The sequence below is a fragment of the Berghia stephanieae genome, chromosome 1, assembly GCF_034508935.2.
Source record: "Berghia stephanieae isolate SIO BIC M18660-M18661 chromosome 1, UCSD_Bste_1.3, whole genome shotgun sequence".
Lineage (NCBI taxonomy): Eukaryota > Metazoa > Mollusca > Gastropoda > Nudibranchia > Aeolidiidae > Berghia > Berghia stephanieae.
The window spans coordinates 75,212-92,282 of NC_088360.1; the positions used below are offsets into that span (position 1 = coordinate 75,212).

General features: G+C 37.2%; 1 protein-coding gene across 1 annotated transcript in view; it reads right to left on the reverse strand.

Annotated features, from left to right (window-relative positions):
- Nucleotides 1-317: 317 nt before the first annotated feature.
- The window catches only part of LOC144963511 (uncharacterized), a 37,420-nt gene continuing 20,666 nt past the window's right edge, over nt 318-17,071 (reverse strand). The window contains exons 13-23 of the mRNA XM_078897585.1: nt 16,840-16,980; nt 16,494-16,628; nt 15,209-15,400; nt 12,726-12,857; nt 12,210-12,337; nt 11,411-11,532; nt 10,731-10,927; nt 6,522-6,618; nt 5,067-5,294; nt 1,813-1,912; nt 318-386 (exon numbers count right to left, since the gene is read on the reverse strand). Coding sequence (XP_078753711.1) covers nt 318-386; nt 1,813-1,912; nt 5,067-5,294; nt 6,522-6,618; nt 10,731-10,927; nt 11,411-11,532; nt 12,210-12,337; nt 12,726-12,857; nt 15,209-15,400; nt 16,494-16,628; nt 16,840-16,980 — 1,541 coding nt within the window. The remainder of the gene's footprint in view (nt 387-1,812; nt 1,913-5,066; nt 5,295-6,521; nt 6,619-10,730; nt 10,928-11,410; nt 11,533-12,209; nt 12,338-12,725; nt 12,858-15,208; nt 15,401-16,493; nt 16,629-16,839; nt 16,981-17,071) is intronic.

A 17,071-nucleotide genomic window follows, 5' to 3' on the forward strand; every position in this document is an offset into this window, starting at 1 on the left:
AGGAAATATCCAGCAACCAGTCATGTGATTGATGATTCAGCTGGATGAAATCCTGAATATAGATCGCTCCCTTTGTATCTAGATAACAAGTGCATTATCTCAATTATTTGATTATCTAGGAGGTCCCAATAGCTCAGTAAGTGGAGCACTCACTTCACAAGCAAAAGGATTGAGATCGATCCCTTGGGTGCAGTTGAGATTTTTTTCTGAACAATCCTTTCCACTTGAAGTGAGTGGGTAGCTGGATTTCTTAGATCTGGTGGAAAGTACATTGCAATAGACTATCATCCTATCCCAAGGGTAGAAAGCAATTGCTATTATCCCATTTCAAGCTGTAGATACTGGGATACATTCCAGCTCCATTTGCCTGAAGGCTCTGACGGGATCTAGATGACAAATACATTATCTTGCCCCTTGATAATCTACGTGGATAGGAAATCTAAAACTTGATCTTTTATATAGCGCAATATCCACCAAACGTAGAACGAAAAATGACGCCTGTTAGGTGATATTCCATTTTTTTTCAGACAGGGACAACGCTTTTAACAGCCAGGTACTCATTTTACACCTGAGTACAGTTAGAGAATGTAATTAAAGAGCCTATTCCAAGGATTCAACTTTGCGCCAAGCGAGGCTCGAACCCAGGACCTTCTGATCCGAAAGCGAGTGTCATACCACTAAACCACATAGCCTCACAAATCTATCTATATTTTAAATGAACTACAGTGGAACCTCCCGATAACGACATGCCACGGGACCGAGTTTTTATGTCGTTATCCGGAGGTGTCGTTATTTAGAGGTTTCCAAGATGGCGGACAAAGTGGGCGTGGTAAGGCTCGCGGGACCAGTTTTTATTAACATTGACAAAACAAACAAAACATTGTAGTGTATTCCTCTTAGAGGGTTCTTGTGCGTGTGTCTGGATGAGACTTTTAGGTGATCTGAACTGAATACACTAATAGTGTGCTCCTAGAATCTACATCTGTTCCCTATTTAAACCATTCCCCTTTGTCTTACTTTTTCTTATGTCATTTCAATTGTAAATCTAGAATGTTTTTTACTATCCAATTTTCTTCCTTTATACTGGCGCTGATATGACATAGATGTGTCACAAGCGCTGTAAAACCCTTTAAAACAAACAAAAACAGGTAATTCGGACGCTGTGAGTTAGATAAAATTCCTCATCCTCTTCCTCCTCCTCCCATAAAAACACTACTACTACTACTGCTACTACTACTACTACTACTACTACTACTACTACTACTACTACTATTATTACTACTACTACTACTATTATTACTACTACTACTACTACTACTACTACTACTACTACTACTACTACTACTACTACTACTTCTATCACCACATAATATCACATTTTCCAAGATTTTGTGTTTACTTGCTTACACTTCCATTTATACCTTGGTTTTTATTAATGCATATCAGCCAAGATTCGTCAAAAAAAAAATCTGCGTTGTCATTGGTTTCAAAAGCTGCGTTCTCATTGGTTCAAGCAGGAATCGTTTTTATAAACTTTTGAGTACTCATACTCGGTATTTTTAGGCTATTCGACCTTAAGGACGAATAGAGCTACCCTTTTTAGTATCAGATATCTACGAAAACTGCCGAAAATCGCCAAAATGATGTCGTTATTCGGAGGTTTTATCAAAAAGTACGTCGTTATTTGGAGGGTTTTTTTTACTGATCTTAAATCGAAAAAAAATCGGGACCACGGGTCAATGTCGTTATCAGGAGGTTGTCGCTATTCGGAGGTGTCGTAATCGGGAGGTTCCACTGTATTACCAAACTAACCTTGTATTGAGTGACAAATGAAGCAGAGGAGTGACTTAGATTGAAAAGAGAAGACCTCAGCCGATATAAGTTTTGTAAAACAAACTTGTCCAGAGAGTACCTAAAAGGTGAGAGAAAATATATCAGAATTTCTCAAAACGATGAATATAAGATTTTTTTAAAAACAATGATTCTAATGATTTCTTCCTATCAACATGATAATCAGTCCAATTCACAGTAGAGCATGGATAAAAGAACAACACCAAGCAGAAAAAGTAGCAATTTATATCAACATTTTGGCACCAACAAATATTTAGAGCGATACTAAAGTGCTAGGCGCTATGGACTGTTTTTTTGTTTTGTTTGTTTGTTGCTTTAGGTCTCTTCCAACACAATTGAGGTTATATGAGAGACCGCTGAAACAAAAAAACAAGCAATCTAACAAAAGTAGTACAAATGTAAATCAAAATCATAACCTAAAGATATCATAAGCTAAATTATAAATAACCAAGAACAAACAGACAGAAGATTTACAGAAAAAAAAAAATCCCCTGTCAAGAATACAATCACAAACCAAAGAAGCAGGATAGGCTAGTAAAGAGAAGAAGAAACGACATCACTATCGGATCGTACACCCATGCGAACATCATAGGTATATGATTCAAGGGTGATGCTCCCATCCAACGACATCACTATCGGATCGTACACCCATGCAAACATCATAGGTATACGATTCAAGGGTGATGCTCCCATCCAACGACATCATTATCGGATCGTACACCCATGCGAACATCATAGGTATATGATTCAAGGGTGATGCTCCCATCCAACGACATCACTATCGGATCGTACACCCATGCAAACATCATAGGTATATGATTCAAGGGTGATGCTCCCATCCAACGACATCACTATCGGATCGTACACCCATGCGAACATCATAGGTATATGATTCAAGGGTGATGCTCCCATCCAACGACATCACTATCGGATCGTACACCCATGCAAACATCATAGGTATATGATTCAAGGGTGATGCTCCCATCCAACGACATCACTATCGGATCGTACACCTATGCGAACATCATAGGTATATGATTCAAGGTGATGCTCCCATCCAACGACATCACTATCGGATCGTACACCCATGCGAACATCATAGGTATACGATTCAAGGGTGATGCTCCCATCCAACGACATCACTATCGGATCGTACACCCATGCAAACATCATAGGTATATGATTCAAGGGTGATGCTCCCATCCAACGACATCACTATCGGATCGTACACCCATGCGAACATCATAGGTATATGATTCAAGGGTGATGCTCCCATCCAACGACATCACTATCGGATCGTACACCCATGCAAACATCATAGGTATACGATTCAAGGGTGATGCTCCCATCCAACGACATCACTATCGGATCGTACACCCATGCGAACATCATAGGTATATGATTCAAGGGTGATGCTCCCATCCAACGACATCACTATCGGATCGTACACCCATGCAAACATCATAGGTATATGATTCAAGGGTGATGCTCCCATCCAACGACATCACTATCGGATCGTACACCCATGCGAACATCATAGGTATATGATTCAAGGGTGATGCTCCCATCCAACGACATCACTATCGGATCGTACACCCATGCAAACATCATAGGTATACGATTCAAGGGTGATGCTCCCATCCAACGACATCACTATCGGATCGTACACCCATGCGAACATCATAGGTATATGATTCAAGGGTGATGCTCCCATCCAACGACATCACTATCGGATCGTACACCCATGCAAACATCATAGGTATATGATTCAAGGGTGATGCTCCCATCCAACGACATCACTATCGGATCGTACACCCATGCAAACATCATAGGTATACGATTCAAGGGTGATGCTCCCATCCAACGACATCACTATCGGATCGTACACCCATGCGAACATCATAGGTATACGATTCAAGGGTGATGCTCCCATCCAACGACATCACTATCGGATCGTACACCCATGCAAACATCATAGGTATACGATTCAAGGGTGATGCTCCCATCCAACGACATCACTATCGGATCGTACACCCATGCGAACATCATAGGTATACGATTCAAGGGTGATGCTCCCATCCAACGACATCACTATCGGATCGTACACCCATGCAAACATCATAGGTATATGATTCAAGGGTGATGCTCCCATCCAACGACATCACTATCGGATCGTACACCCATGCGAACATCATAGGTATATGATTCAAGGGTGATGCTCCCATCCAACGACATCACTATCGGATCGTACACCCATGCGAACATCATAGGTATATGATTCAAGGGTGATGCTCCCATCCAACGACATCACTATCGGATCGTACACCCATGCGAACATCATAGGTATATGATTCAAGGGTGATGCTCCCATCCAACGACATCACTATCGGATCGTACACCCATGCAAACATCATAGGTATATGATTCAAGGGTGATGCTCCCATCCAACGACATCACTATCGGATCGTACACCCATGCAAACATCATAGGTATATGATTCAAGGGTGATGCTCCCATCCAACGACATCACTATCGGATCGTACACCCATGCAAACATCATAGGTATATGATTCAAGGGTGATGCTCCCATCCAACGACATCACTATCGGATCGTACACCCATGCAAACATCATAGGTATATGATTCAAGGGTGATGCTCCCATCCAACGACATCACTATCGGATCGTACACCCATGCGAACATCATAGGTATATGATTCAAGCTATGGACTGTAATGAACAAAAATGAATATAACAGCTTCAAAAAAAAGAACAAAATACCAAACGTTTCAGGCTCAAAACCATCCTTCAGTCAATAACAAAAACAATAAAAACATGAATATATCACGTAAAATCCAGACAGACGGTAGTATTAATGTTGCTGCTCCAAGCTCGAAGAAATAAATAACAATGTGAAATTCAATGTAAGCTTCAATTTCATAAACGAAAACAGATAATGTGGATGTTTCAGGTTTCCCCTTTATCAACAAAACAAGATGAATGAAACATTACAGACGAATGAGATAATATGTGATAATCACATTGTTGATAAAGGGGAAACCCGAAACATTCACATTATCTGTTTTCGCTTACTAAATTGAAGCTTATATTCAATTTCACATTGTTATTTAGACAGACGGTAGAGAACTGTTAGGCACTTGCTGTTATGTTACATGCATTTTCAATAACAAAAGAAATACATAAATAGTGTTTTACTTAGAAGGGGCACCGATCCCATGAACCAGAATGAAGCAGCAATGTGTCTGAAGTCCGACGGCAATAACACGTTTGGTAAACGCCTCCATGTCCCAATCAGGCATGCCCAACTCCAGTAAGGGAAGTAATACCAAGGACACCTCCAGACTAAAGATAATGTCTGCATAATGTAGTGTCTGTGAGAACTGGAGAGATGTATAGTTCCTCTCGATGAATAGAATGTTATGTCTGGAAATGGTTGAGAACATAGTAAAATAAATAAATAAATAAATAAATAAACTTTATTCATTCATTAGGAAATTGTGTTTACAAATGTGAATTACAAGAATAAATAAACAAGTGTTATAAAATAAATTTACATAAGTATATAAAGCATAAGGAAAAAACATTGAAATATTAAAATAGGGGTCCAGACCTAGTTTCAGAGTAAATTGCAATGCTCTTTCCACATGGCCATTCTATAAAACAAAGGGTGATAAATTGCCTCTGCCTGGGAATCTACTTTGATATATTTATTGTGATTTATATATTCAAAACCATTCTAATGTTTCAGAGTTGATATCTCGCTTCTAATATGTAATGATTAGGAATATAGGCTAAAGAGAAGTGCCAAGTTAAACCAGAATAATAAATATATGGGTGTCAGAGAGCCAAAGGCCGGATAGCTAAGTGGCTAATGCGACTGCTTTGCACTTTTTCTGAACTTTTTAATATGTAAACAATGTGTCAGTGCTCAGTGATGATACTCACAAAAAATCAAAAAGGAGGAAAAGTCTCGGAAAAACGGAAAACTCACCTAGAGTATTCTTGCACCACAGGAAAGTAGGCAGGATGACTTCTTTTGAGTACAATTTTAAAACGCCCGGAGTCCAGTAAAAGGAGGAAATTTTTTATATATATATTTTTTTTTTAAAAAGGAGGTATTTTTAAAGTTTTATTATATAAAAAAAAAGGAAAAGGAGGAAATGAAAGAAATATTGATCGAGGATCTGAGGAGGAAAACCGAGGAAAGGAAAGAAAATCGCGGATTTCCGCGGATCCGCGGAAAAGTATCATCACTGAAGTGCTGCAGCATATCCACCGAGCCAATTACTATAATTGGGTGTTTCAGTTTTGTACTTAGGTACTTTCTCTGATAGATGTGTTGTGAACTATGTCCAAAACCGTTCTAATGCTGCAAAGTTCATACCTTACCAGTGCTGCATCATATCCACCGAGCTAATTACTATAATTGGGTGTTTCAGTTTTGTACTTAGGTACTTTCTCTGATAGATGTGTTGTGAACTATGTCCAAAACCGTTCTAATGCTGCAAAGTTCATACCTTACCAGTGATGCATCATATCCATTGAGCCAATTACATTAGTTGGATGTTTCATTTTTGTATTTAGGTATTTTCTTTATTAGATTTATTGTGATCTATATTCAAAACTGTTCCATTATTGCAGAGTTCATACCTTGCCTCTAATATGTAGATAAGCTGTCTGTGCTGCATCATTTCCACTGAGCCAATTACAGTTATTGAGTGTTTCAATTTTGTAAACAATTTATCTTCTGCAATAAAAAATGAAAAGTCATACGGTTAATTTGCACTGACTGATTGCATCTTTCAAAGTCATTGTGGACATTCTAACTTCTAATAATAACTTGACAAAAAAAAACAACCCCAGAATATTATATTCTTCATTTAAAAAAAATGTAAAGTGGAGCACTACTGGATAATAAATATATCGTTTTATCCAACAGTTTTATTATGACAAATAAACCATATTTACAAAGTGTTTACTTAACATATTTCAATTGATTACAGGGAATAAAAAAACAAACAAAAACATGCAGGCCCATCATTGAATACCTTTACAGCTAAATTTGATTGTCAGAGAGGATGGAAGTCTCAAATATATATCTGACACAAATACTTACAGCTTCCACAACAAAAGGTCATTCACTGAGATGTCAAAAGTTTCAGTCAAGACTACAACTGAAAAAGCTGTCATTTTCTTTACCAGCCACCGAATAAGAATATTTCAGTTTTCAATTTATTAAATTTCTACTTGGTGACAGTACATCAAAGTTTCAAAGATGGTTTGCTGATTCAGAGAGATGAAGAAGGATCACTGTACTCTGATAATTCTAAATACATCAATGAAATGCTTAAATTATACATCCCAGCCTAAACCTACGATCAAAGTTTGATAATAGCATTCTCATGAAGCCAAAATAAATGAGTCACAAAATCGTTGAGGAATCATTTTAATATTAGGCACCTCTTTATTGGACCTCTCCTTTAAGACACATCAGAGGCAGTGATAATGCAAATTACTTTTAAAAACATCTTAAAACCTTTCTTTTAAATATGGACCATTGCATTATTATATTACTAACTTTTATATTGTATGTTTGAATTGAGTGACTGATGTTACGTTACTGTTAAGAACTTTTAATTCAGAAAAGTGAGTGGAGCAGGCACTTATGTTGGTAACAACAAGATATGAAGTGAGTAGAAAAGTGCCAGAAGACAATAGAGAATAAAAATATTTTTCGCGGCGGTGGTGGGGTTTGAACCTGCGACCTTATTGGTACGACAACTCCGCCTGGCAGGTGAGAGCGTGGCTGTACCGTGTGAGCTATCCACGAACACAAAAATATTCGTTTCAAACTCAAAGTCATTTCTAGATCCCTCTCTCACCCACTTCTTGAGACCGCCGATTCGTTCACCACCATCGCGAAGTAATGTTGACCAGCAGTTAAGCTTAATAGCCAATATTCTCATCACAAACATATAACATAGAAACGATTGAGACATTGAGTATGCTCCGGTGTATGGGGTGAATTTTTAATTCAGAAAAGTGAGTGGAGCAGGCACTTATGTTGGTAACAACAAGATATGAAGTGAGTAGAAAAGTGCCAGAAGACAATAGAGAATAAAAATATTTTTCGCGGCGGTGGTGGGGTTTGAACCTGCGACCTTATTGGTACGACAACTCCGCCTGGCAGGTGAGAGCGTGGCTGTACCGTGTGAGCTATCCACGAACACAAAAATATTCGTTTCAAACTCAAAGTCATTTCTAGATCCCTCTCTCACCCACTTCTTGAGACCGCTGATTCGTTCACCACCATCGCGAAGTAATGTTGACCAGCAGTTAAGCTTAATAGCCAATATTCTCATCACAAACATATAACATAGAAACGATTGAGACATTGAGTATGCTCCGGTGTATGGGGTGAATTTTTAATTCAGAAAAGTGAGTGGAGCAGGCACTTATGTTGGTAACAACAAGATATGAAGTGAGTAGAAAAGTGCCAGAAGACAATAGAGAATAAAAATATTTTTCGCGGCGGTGGTGGGGTTTGAACCTGCGACCTTATTGGTACGACAACTCCGCCTGGCAGGTGAGAGCGTGGCTGTACCGTGTGAGCTATCCACGAACACAAAAATATTCGTTTCAAACTCAAAGTCATTTCTAGATCCCTCTCTCACCCACTTCTTGAGACCGCTGATTCGTTCACCACCATCGCGAAGTAATGTTGACCAGCAGTTAAGCTTAATAGCCAATATTCTCATCACAAACATATAACATAGAAACGATTGAGACATTGAGTATGCTCCGGTGTATGGGGTGAATTTTTAATTCTGAATTAAAAATTCACCCCATACACCGGAGCATACTCAATGTCTCAATCGTTTCTATGTTATATGTTTGTGATGAGAATATTGGCTATTAAGCTTAACTGCTGGTCAACATTACTTCGCGATGGTGGTGAACGAATCAGCGGTCTCAAGAAGTGGGTGAGAGAGGGATCTAGAAATGACTTTGAGTTTGAAACGAATATTTTTGTGTTCGTGGATAGCTCACACGGTACAGCCACGCTCTCACCTGCCAGGCGGAGTTGTCGTACCAATAAGGTCGCAGGTTCAAACCCCACCACCGCCGCGAAAAATATTTTTATTCTCTATTGTCTTCTGGCACTTTTCTACTCACTTCATATCTTGTTGTTACCAACATAAGTGCCTGCTCCACTCACTTTTCTGAATTAAAAATTCACCCCATACACCGGAGCATACTCAATGTCTCAATCGTTTCTATGTTATATGTTTGTGATGAGAATATTGGCTATTAAGCTTAACTGCTGGTCAACATTACTTCGCGATGGTGGTGAACGAATCGGCGGTCTCAAGAAGTGGGTGAGAGAGGGATCTAGAAATGACTTTGAGTTTGAAACGAATATTTTTGTGTTCGTGGATAGCTCACACGGTAGAGCCACGCTCTCACCTGCCAGGCGGAGTTGTCGTACCAATAAGGTCGCAGGTTCAAACCCCACCACCGCCGCGAAAAATATTTTTATTCTCTATTGTCTTCTGGCACTTTTCTACTCACTTCATATCTTGTTGTTACCAACATAAGTGCCTGCTCCACTCACTTTTCTGAATTAAAAATTCACCCCATACACCGGAGCATACTCAATGTCTCAATCGTTTCTATGTTATATGTTTGTGATGAGAATATTGGCTATTAAGCTTAACTGCTGGTCAACATTACTTCGCGATGGTGGTGAACGAATCGGCGGTCTCAAGAAGTGGGTGAGAGAGGGATCTAGAAATGACTTTGAGTTTGAAACGAATATTTTTGTGTTCGTGGATAGCTCACACGGTAGAGCCACGCTCTCACCTGCCAGGCGGAGTTGTCGTACCAATAAGGTCGCAGGTTCAAACCCCACCACCGCCGCGAAAAATATTTTTATTCTCTATTGTCTTCTGGCACTTTTCTACTCACTTCATATCTTGTTGTTACCAACATAAGTGCCTGCTCCACTCACTTTTCTGAATTAAAAATTCACCCCATACACCGGAGCATACTCAATGTCTCAATCGTTTCTATGTTATATGTTTGTGATGAGAATATTGGCTATTAAGCTTAACTGCTGGTCAACATTACTTCGCGATGGTGGTGAACGAATCGGCGGTCTCAAGAAGTGGGTGAGAGAGGGATCTAGAAATGACTTTGAGTTTGAAACGAATATTTTTGTGTTCGTGGATAGCTCACACGGTACAGCCACGCTCTCACCTGCCAGGCGGAGTTGTCGTACCAATAAGGTCGCAGGTTCAAACCCCACCACCGCCGCGAAAAATATTTTTATTCTCTATTGTCTTCTGGCACTTTTCTACTCACTTCATATCTTGATGTTACCAACATAAGTGCCTGCTCCACTCACTTTTCTGAATTAAAAATTCACCCCATACACCGGAGCATACTCAATGTCTCAATCGTTTCTATGTTATATGTTTGTGATGAGAATATTGGCTATTAAGCTTAACTGCTGGTCAACATTACTTCGCGATGGTGGTGAACGAATCGGCGGTCTCAAGAAGTGGGTGAGAGAGGGATCTAGAAATGACTTTGAGTTTGAAACGAATATTTTTGTGTTCGTGGATAGCTCACACGGTACAGCCACGCTCTCACCTGCCAGACGGAGTTGTCGTACCAATAAGGTCGCAGGTTCAAACCCCACCACCGCCGCGAAAAATATTTTTATTCTCTATTGTCTTCTGGCACTTTTCTACTCACTTCATATCTTGTTGTTAAGAACTTTGAACTTGTTGAGATAAGGGATAAGGCGCTATAGAGGCATGAAGAACTGTGTATTATTATTTAAGACAAACTGACCTGCTGGCATCATGATGTTGGTCAAAGCAGGATTATACTCAGTCACAAGTCCTAAAAACTTCTTGCCCATCTCTTTACATAATTTTTGCACAACAGTTGAACTGGAAGCATCAAATTGGATGATCAGATCAAACAGTTCCAGTGAAGTTTTGTTGATGGGTGGCTCAAACGTGATGACTGCACATGATGTCTGGAGACTAAAGATATCATATCATAAACAAGTGTTTTATCTCATTGTTTTGGAAGAAATGTATTCTTTATGTTCCGTTTCAGTGGAAATAAAGTGAGTGCTATTCTATTGGGACAACCTGACAGCCTTATCATTAGTAGACCTTTAAAACTGAGCTATCAGGGCCCCCAACCTCATTATTAGATTTCTGTCTTGAATTTCAAGAAATGAGTTGATAGTAAACATTTTTGGAGAGAAATTTGACTCAAATAGTTTTAATGCTAATTAGCTACATAATCAGTACCCTTATATTTATATTCGACAAACGCCCATCCCAATTATTGAACTCTCCTGAAGCAATTCATATTTATAAAGAAATGACAGAACCATTATTTTACTTTCTTTTTTGTTTATGGCTGGATGGCTTGCAGAAACTAGCAGGAAACGAAAGTGTATTCCAAATAGCACAATAAGTTAATCATTATATCTTAAAAATAATAGACAGAATTACTTTTCAGAATTGACGTCTTCTAAATTCATCGCAAACTGGACATTACATGGGATTCTCTCTTTCAAAATTCTTTCCAACTCAGAGACAAGACTCAATAATCCTTGCTGCACCATGATCAAAGTCTGAAAAATAATAAATCAGTTCTCATATTATTCTCAACATATGAGTTGTGTGCACGACGATGCATGTATTTTAAGACATGCATAAAGTTAAAATAAGGTAAAACCACTGTTACATCAAATTCTCAATGTGCAACAACGAACCAAAATAAATAAATAAATAAATAATAAACCCAACAAAAGAAATAAAAAGGAAGGGGAAAAAAAAAGTTAAAAAAAAATGACAAGGCAAATACAGACAATGAATGCCAAATTGATGCAGAGCAAATGTTGCTGGGTGGTCTGGGAGTTTTTTTAAAAAATCTCGATTTCAACCAGGATCGATCTCAATCACTTTACGTGTGAAGGGTGTTCTACCAACTGAGCTGGATCCCAAAATGGGTGGATAGAGGGGTCTGAAAAAGAAACAATGACTTCAACCAGAATTAGTCTCGTTTTTTGTTTTTTTTTAGTGTGGAGTGAATGCTCTACCAACTGAGTTGTCTGGCCTCCGGGTTAAATTAAATTTCAAGCAAATACTGTCAAAGCCACAAAATTGGAACAGCGTTCCATTCAACCAATGTCATTTGATAGCTTTGAGGATAAAGCATAAAACATATTCATCCCCTTTCTATAAAGCTTTATACAACAGACCTTATAATGACAAAATACTGTTTTGTAGGCAATGGACATTTATTTACCTTTGTTTTGTGCTGATCTTCCAAAGCTAAATGGTTGACCAGGGTCTCAAACTTGGGATGCAGGCTTTTCTTTTGTTGGATTGAGTACTGAAACTCCAGTAGTCTGTCTTGCAATGACTGAATAGTTCCTGAGAACAAATCGGGTTAAAATATAGCAAGCGGAAATGAAATCTTGAATTAGTAAACAACTTAATATAAAATACATATTGCTCCATTTTATTAAGTGAACATTTTGGCTAAACTGATAAGTTTTGTGAAACTTGCATCCTGCACGTCTCTGGATGATTAGCTGGTCACGGGAATGAGTGAGTTAGTGAGTGATAAGTTTTCAACAGAACAGAACATGGAGGTGGTGATGATGAAGATGATGATGATGATGATGATGATGATGATGATGATGATGAAGATTATGATAATACTAATAATGATGATAATAACTATGGTGATGATGAATGAAATCTAAATATTTTTCACTGCCTAAAATAAGCAATCTATAATGTTTATTAATCTCATTACCATTTCCTTTGACAGAGTTGTTGAAAGAGGATATGTGATGTATGGCTGATGGTAAACATGAGTGAATGAGAAGATGAAGGGCTTGTCTCACACGCAGCAAGATGAGAAGGCTTTGAGAAATGTCTGATGTCTCTGGTATGAGGAAAAGATGAGGTGAATCTTTAAATAATAATAATAATAATAATAATAATAATAATAATAATAATAATAATAATAATGATAATAATAAAAATAATAATAATAATAATAATAATAATAATAATAATAATAATAATAATAATAATAATAATAATAATAATAATAATAATAATCTCGTAGTAATAGTAGTAGTAGTAGTAGTAGTAGTAGAAGTAGCAATGATAAGAATACTGTCAAAGCCACAAAATTGGAACAGTGCTCCATTCAACTAATGTCACTTGATAGCTTTGTGGTTAAAGCATAAAACATATTCATGCCTCTTTCTATAAAGCTTTATACAACAGACCTTATAATGAGTTTATTTACCAAATCAGGCTTCCACTAGACTTGTTACATCATGATTTACAATTCATTACAAATAATATATAATATAATAATATAATATACTTATATAGCGCACATTAATCCAATGGCAAGTGTTCTATGGAGCTTTACAATCACTCAAGACTATATAAACTAGCATTCATACTAGCACGGTCACACACATACCCCCGTGCACCTACATACGGAAACTTCTCAGCGTCCAAATACGCAAACTCTTTACATGCACATTACTAGTCTAAATTAAAACATAAAGCATATTAATTGTCGAAAAACGCTCTTCGGTTTTCAATTTCTTTTTAAAGGTTTCTAAATTTTCATTATTCTTAGTATTATAAGAAAGGGAATTCCACAACCTGGGCACTATGAAGGATTTGTTGTGAAACAAAGACTTTGAGGGTACCTCTGTCAGAAGAAGCATACTATTAGATCTTAGCGATCTGCAAGGTGTGTAATGAGATACAAGATCATTTAGATAGGATGGTGACAGGCCATGAAATGAGCTATAACAAAAATATAAAATCTTGAACTCAATGCGCTGCTTCACCGGCAGCCAATGAAGAACTTCCAGAATACGGGAGATAGGATCGTCACATTTTGATAACTTCACCAATCACCGCCCAGCTCTGAACTTTCTGCAATCTTTGAATATTGTAATTGGGACAACCAATGAGCACATCATTGCAGTAGTCAAGTCTACTAAGAATGAAAGAAGTGACAAGCGTTTTAGTGATTTCAGTGTCAATCAAAGACCTAATACGTCCAATATTTTAGGATGCTAGTGACAGCTTTGGATGATTTTGGTGATATGATTATTCATGGACATATTGTTATAAAAAAATGCACCCAAATTGCGAACATAGGAATTGGAAATAGAAACTTTACAACTTCATACATCAATTTTATCTATTTTAATACTATTTCTACTACAAATAGAAAATAAAATCAATGACAATGCCCGCACTCAAAGGCTTGGTGAAGGTTGTATAATCATGTGACAGTCAGCCGCCCCAAATGACAAAAGACATTACTTAACCTAAACAATAAAAAAAATAATAATATCTTACCTGTTCAAATAAAACAACAATTTGTTTCATAATTAACCAGAAGATTTTTAAACAATCTGAATACGAAATTTATGACATGCGTCAAAAGCCCATCTGCACAAACAAAGCTGGTTGTTTACAAACAATAGCATAAATTAAGTTGAAAACACTCAGCTCTTTGCTATTGATTTTCGACTGCCATTTTGGTGACTAGTTCTCACTAGATTCTCTCAATAATACTATTAACATTTAAAGTTACATACAGTTTTGTGTGTTGGTGGATGGAACTGGCAAACATTTTACAAAAAAATATACCATTGATGGCAATACCTGTGTAGTTCACTTGGACAGTCCTCTCAATGGATGTGACATGTTTCTCTTTCACAAAGAGTTAAATCACTATAATTTCAAATGTGTGATAGTCGGGTAATGTAGTTAGAGGGAAATATGTAAGAATCACTCACTCATTGGCACACTAATTAAGTGTGTATATTGATACACTCTGAATCTTTCTGATAGACCTACATCATCATCATCATCTAGTCAGCTGATCCTGCGTAGGACGTTGCTTCCCGAACTTTCTTGCGAAACAGATTACGGTTTTCCGCCAGTCTACTTGCTTGAGTTGCTGTCATTCCCAGCCATTCACATATATCTTGTTCCCAGCTTCTTGTTGGTCTACCTCTTCCTCTCTTGCCGTCTACCCTACACTGTAGTTAAATAGACACACACTATTCGTTTCACCCTCCTTCCACAATAAGGTAGACAAACCCTACTACTTGTAGATTTTCTTGTTAAATTTGATAGAGCAGTGAAATCATTGAAATAAATCGGCACGCCTCTCATTCAATCAAACAAATTAAGCAGAAAAAAACCCAAAAAACCATGTCCCAGACAAATCATTCTTATTAAGCCGACCTGTACTACATTTATGTTCCATTTCTTTTGATGTTCGACTTTGCACTGTGTTTTCCTTCAATATAAACCTCAAGGTGTCTACACTTGTTGCATAAAACGAATCCTGATGCGGAATATGACCTTTCTGTTTCACTTTATCCAAGTATGGTGCCACAAAGTCAACCAGGCACTTCAACACTTCTTCATGAGGACCTGGACAACAAATGGCAAAGTTGGTCCTGGTTATTTTTTGTCATTGAAAGTGAAAGAAGGAAAGGGTTTCAAAAATTATACAAATATTGTTTTTCTAAGAATGATGACATTATGAGTAGTGAATTGATTCGATCTAACATATATCGATTGCTTTGGGAGTCAATATAGTATTATGGGCTGTTCAACACTAATGGGGAAAGCTGAGGACAGATTTGAATGGAGGGCCTTTACTAATCATCTCTAATGCTCCTCTACAACCACCTCAGTCAGGAGAATGAGGTGATAAAATAATGCATCAAATTGAAACAGAAAAGTGCCTAAATTTTTTTGACTCGTAAAAATGAAGTAATGTATCATCTAAAAATATTATTGAATCATCAAAAAATATGGTTGAGATAAATGAGATCATAAAACTTTTCATTTAATTAATTGTTAGAATTTAGGGAGTTAATCAGTTCAGATAAAAGGACTACAATAAAGAACATGTATAACAAAGGTGCTTGTAACAAATTGATGGAAATAACAAACATACCAATGTCCCCTCTATTACTACTCCTTTATTAAAAAAAAAACAAAAAAACTACTGATATAAAGAACAATTTGTATACTTGAGGTTATTCTTTATATCCATTCTCTATTTCATTACACGCACCTCATTACACAGAATGTAATAGTCTAGTCTGTGCAATGTCATTTGATTTTGCTGCTGACATATAGCCAACTGAAGAAGACACCTTGATTTGATCCATGAAGTCCCACTATACCTTGGAAGTTTGGGGGAAGGGTAGATTAACTAATTGGTCAAAGTAGAGACAAATGGAGGGAACTATTTCACAGCCGGTGTGTTACTCATACATAAATTACAGTGAATGGCGATCTCTTACATTGAATCTTTTTGAAAAACATCACCTACTCTTATATATGGCTGTTTTTAAAGCTCTCATAGGCCGATATACCCACCATGTTATTAAGAAGGATATAAAAAATAGAGCCATACAAACAAAGATTTTGTGAGTCATAACAGACATTCAAAAGGACATATTGTCGAACACATCAAAAACAACTTATTGTAAAGGACATAAATAGCACAAACCTGTAAAAGACACTTTGACAATATTGACCGTTGACACTGTTGTATCATTTGATTGGGTTTCTGTTATAACTTCGTTCTCTATTTCACTAATTTCTTTCTTTATCATAATCTTGGGCAACTTTTTCCCTTTATGAGCTGTAAAAAAAACAAAAAAAACAAAAAACAAAAACAAACAAAAAAACATTCTGATAAAATGCACACACATGATCATGAAGTAATATTGTAATGTAAGCTTCAGAACTTTTAGAATTAAAATCATAACAACCATAATTTAAATTTTTTGAAGTCAATGTAAATCTACTGCAAAATATTATGATCAATACATTGAAATGTGTTGTTCATATACCTGTGTTACTTTGTATATTATGTGATCTAAACTGCATGAAGTTTTCTAGTGGGTTATCTCCATCATTAAAATGCTCAATTCCCTGTCCATGACTTTCTTCCTTTTCGTCACTTTGAGGAGGAGTGCTGTTGCTATTGTGTCCTGTCAATAATTCAGGATAAATAATTTAGTATGGTGGGTTCAATTATTAACAACGTCTTTGATTTTTAAAATTAGCTATTCTAAAAGAAAA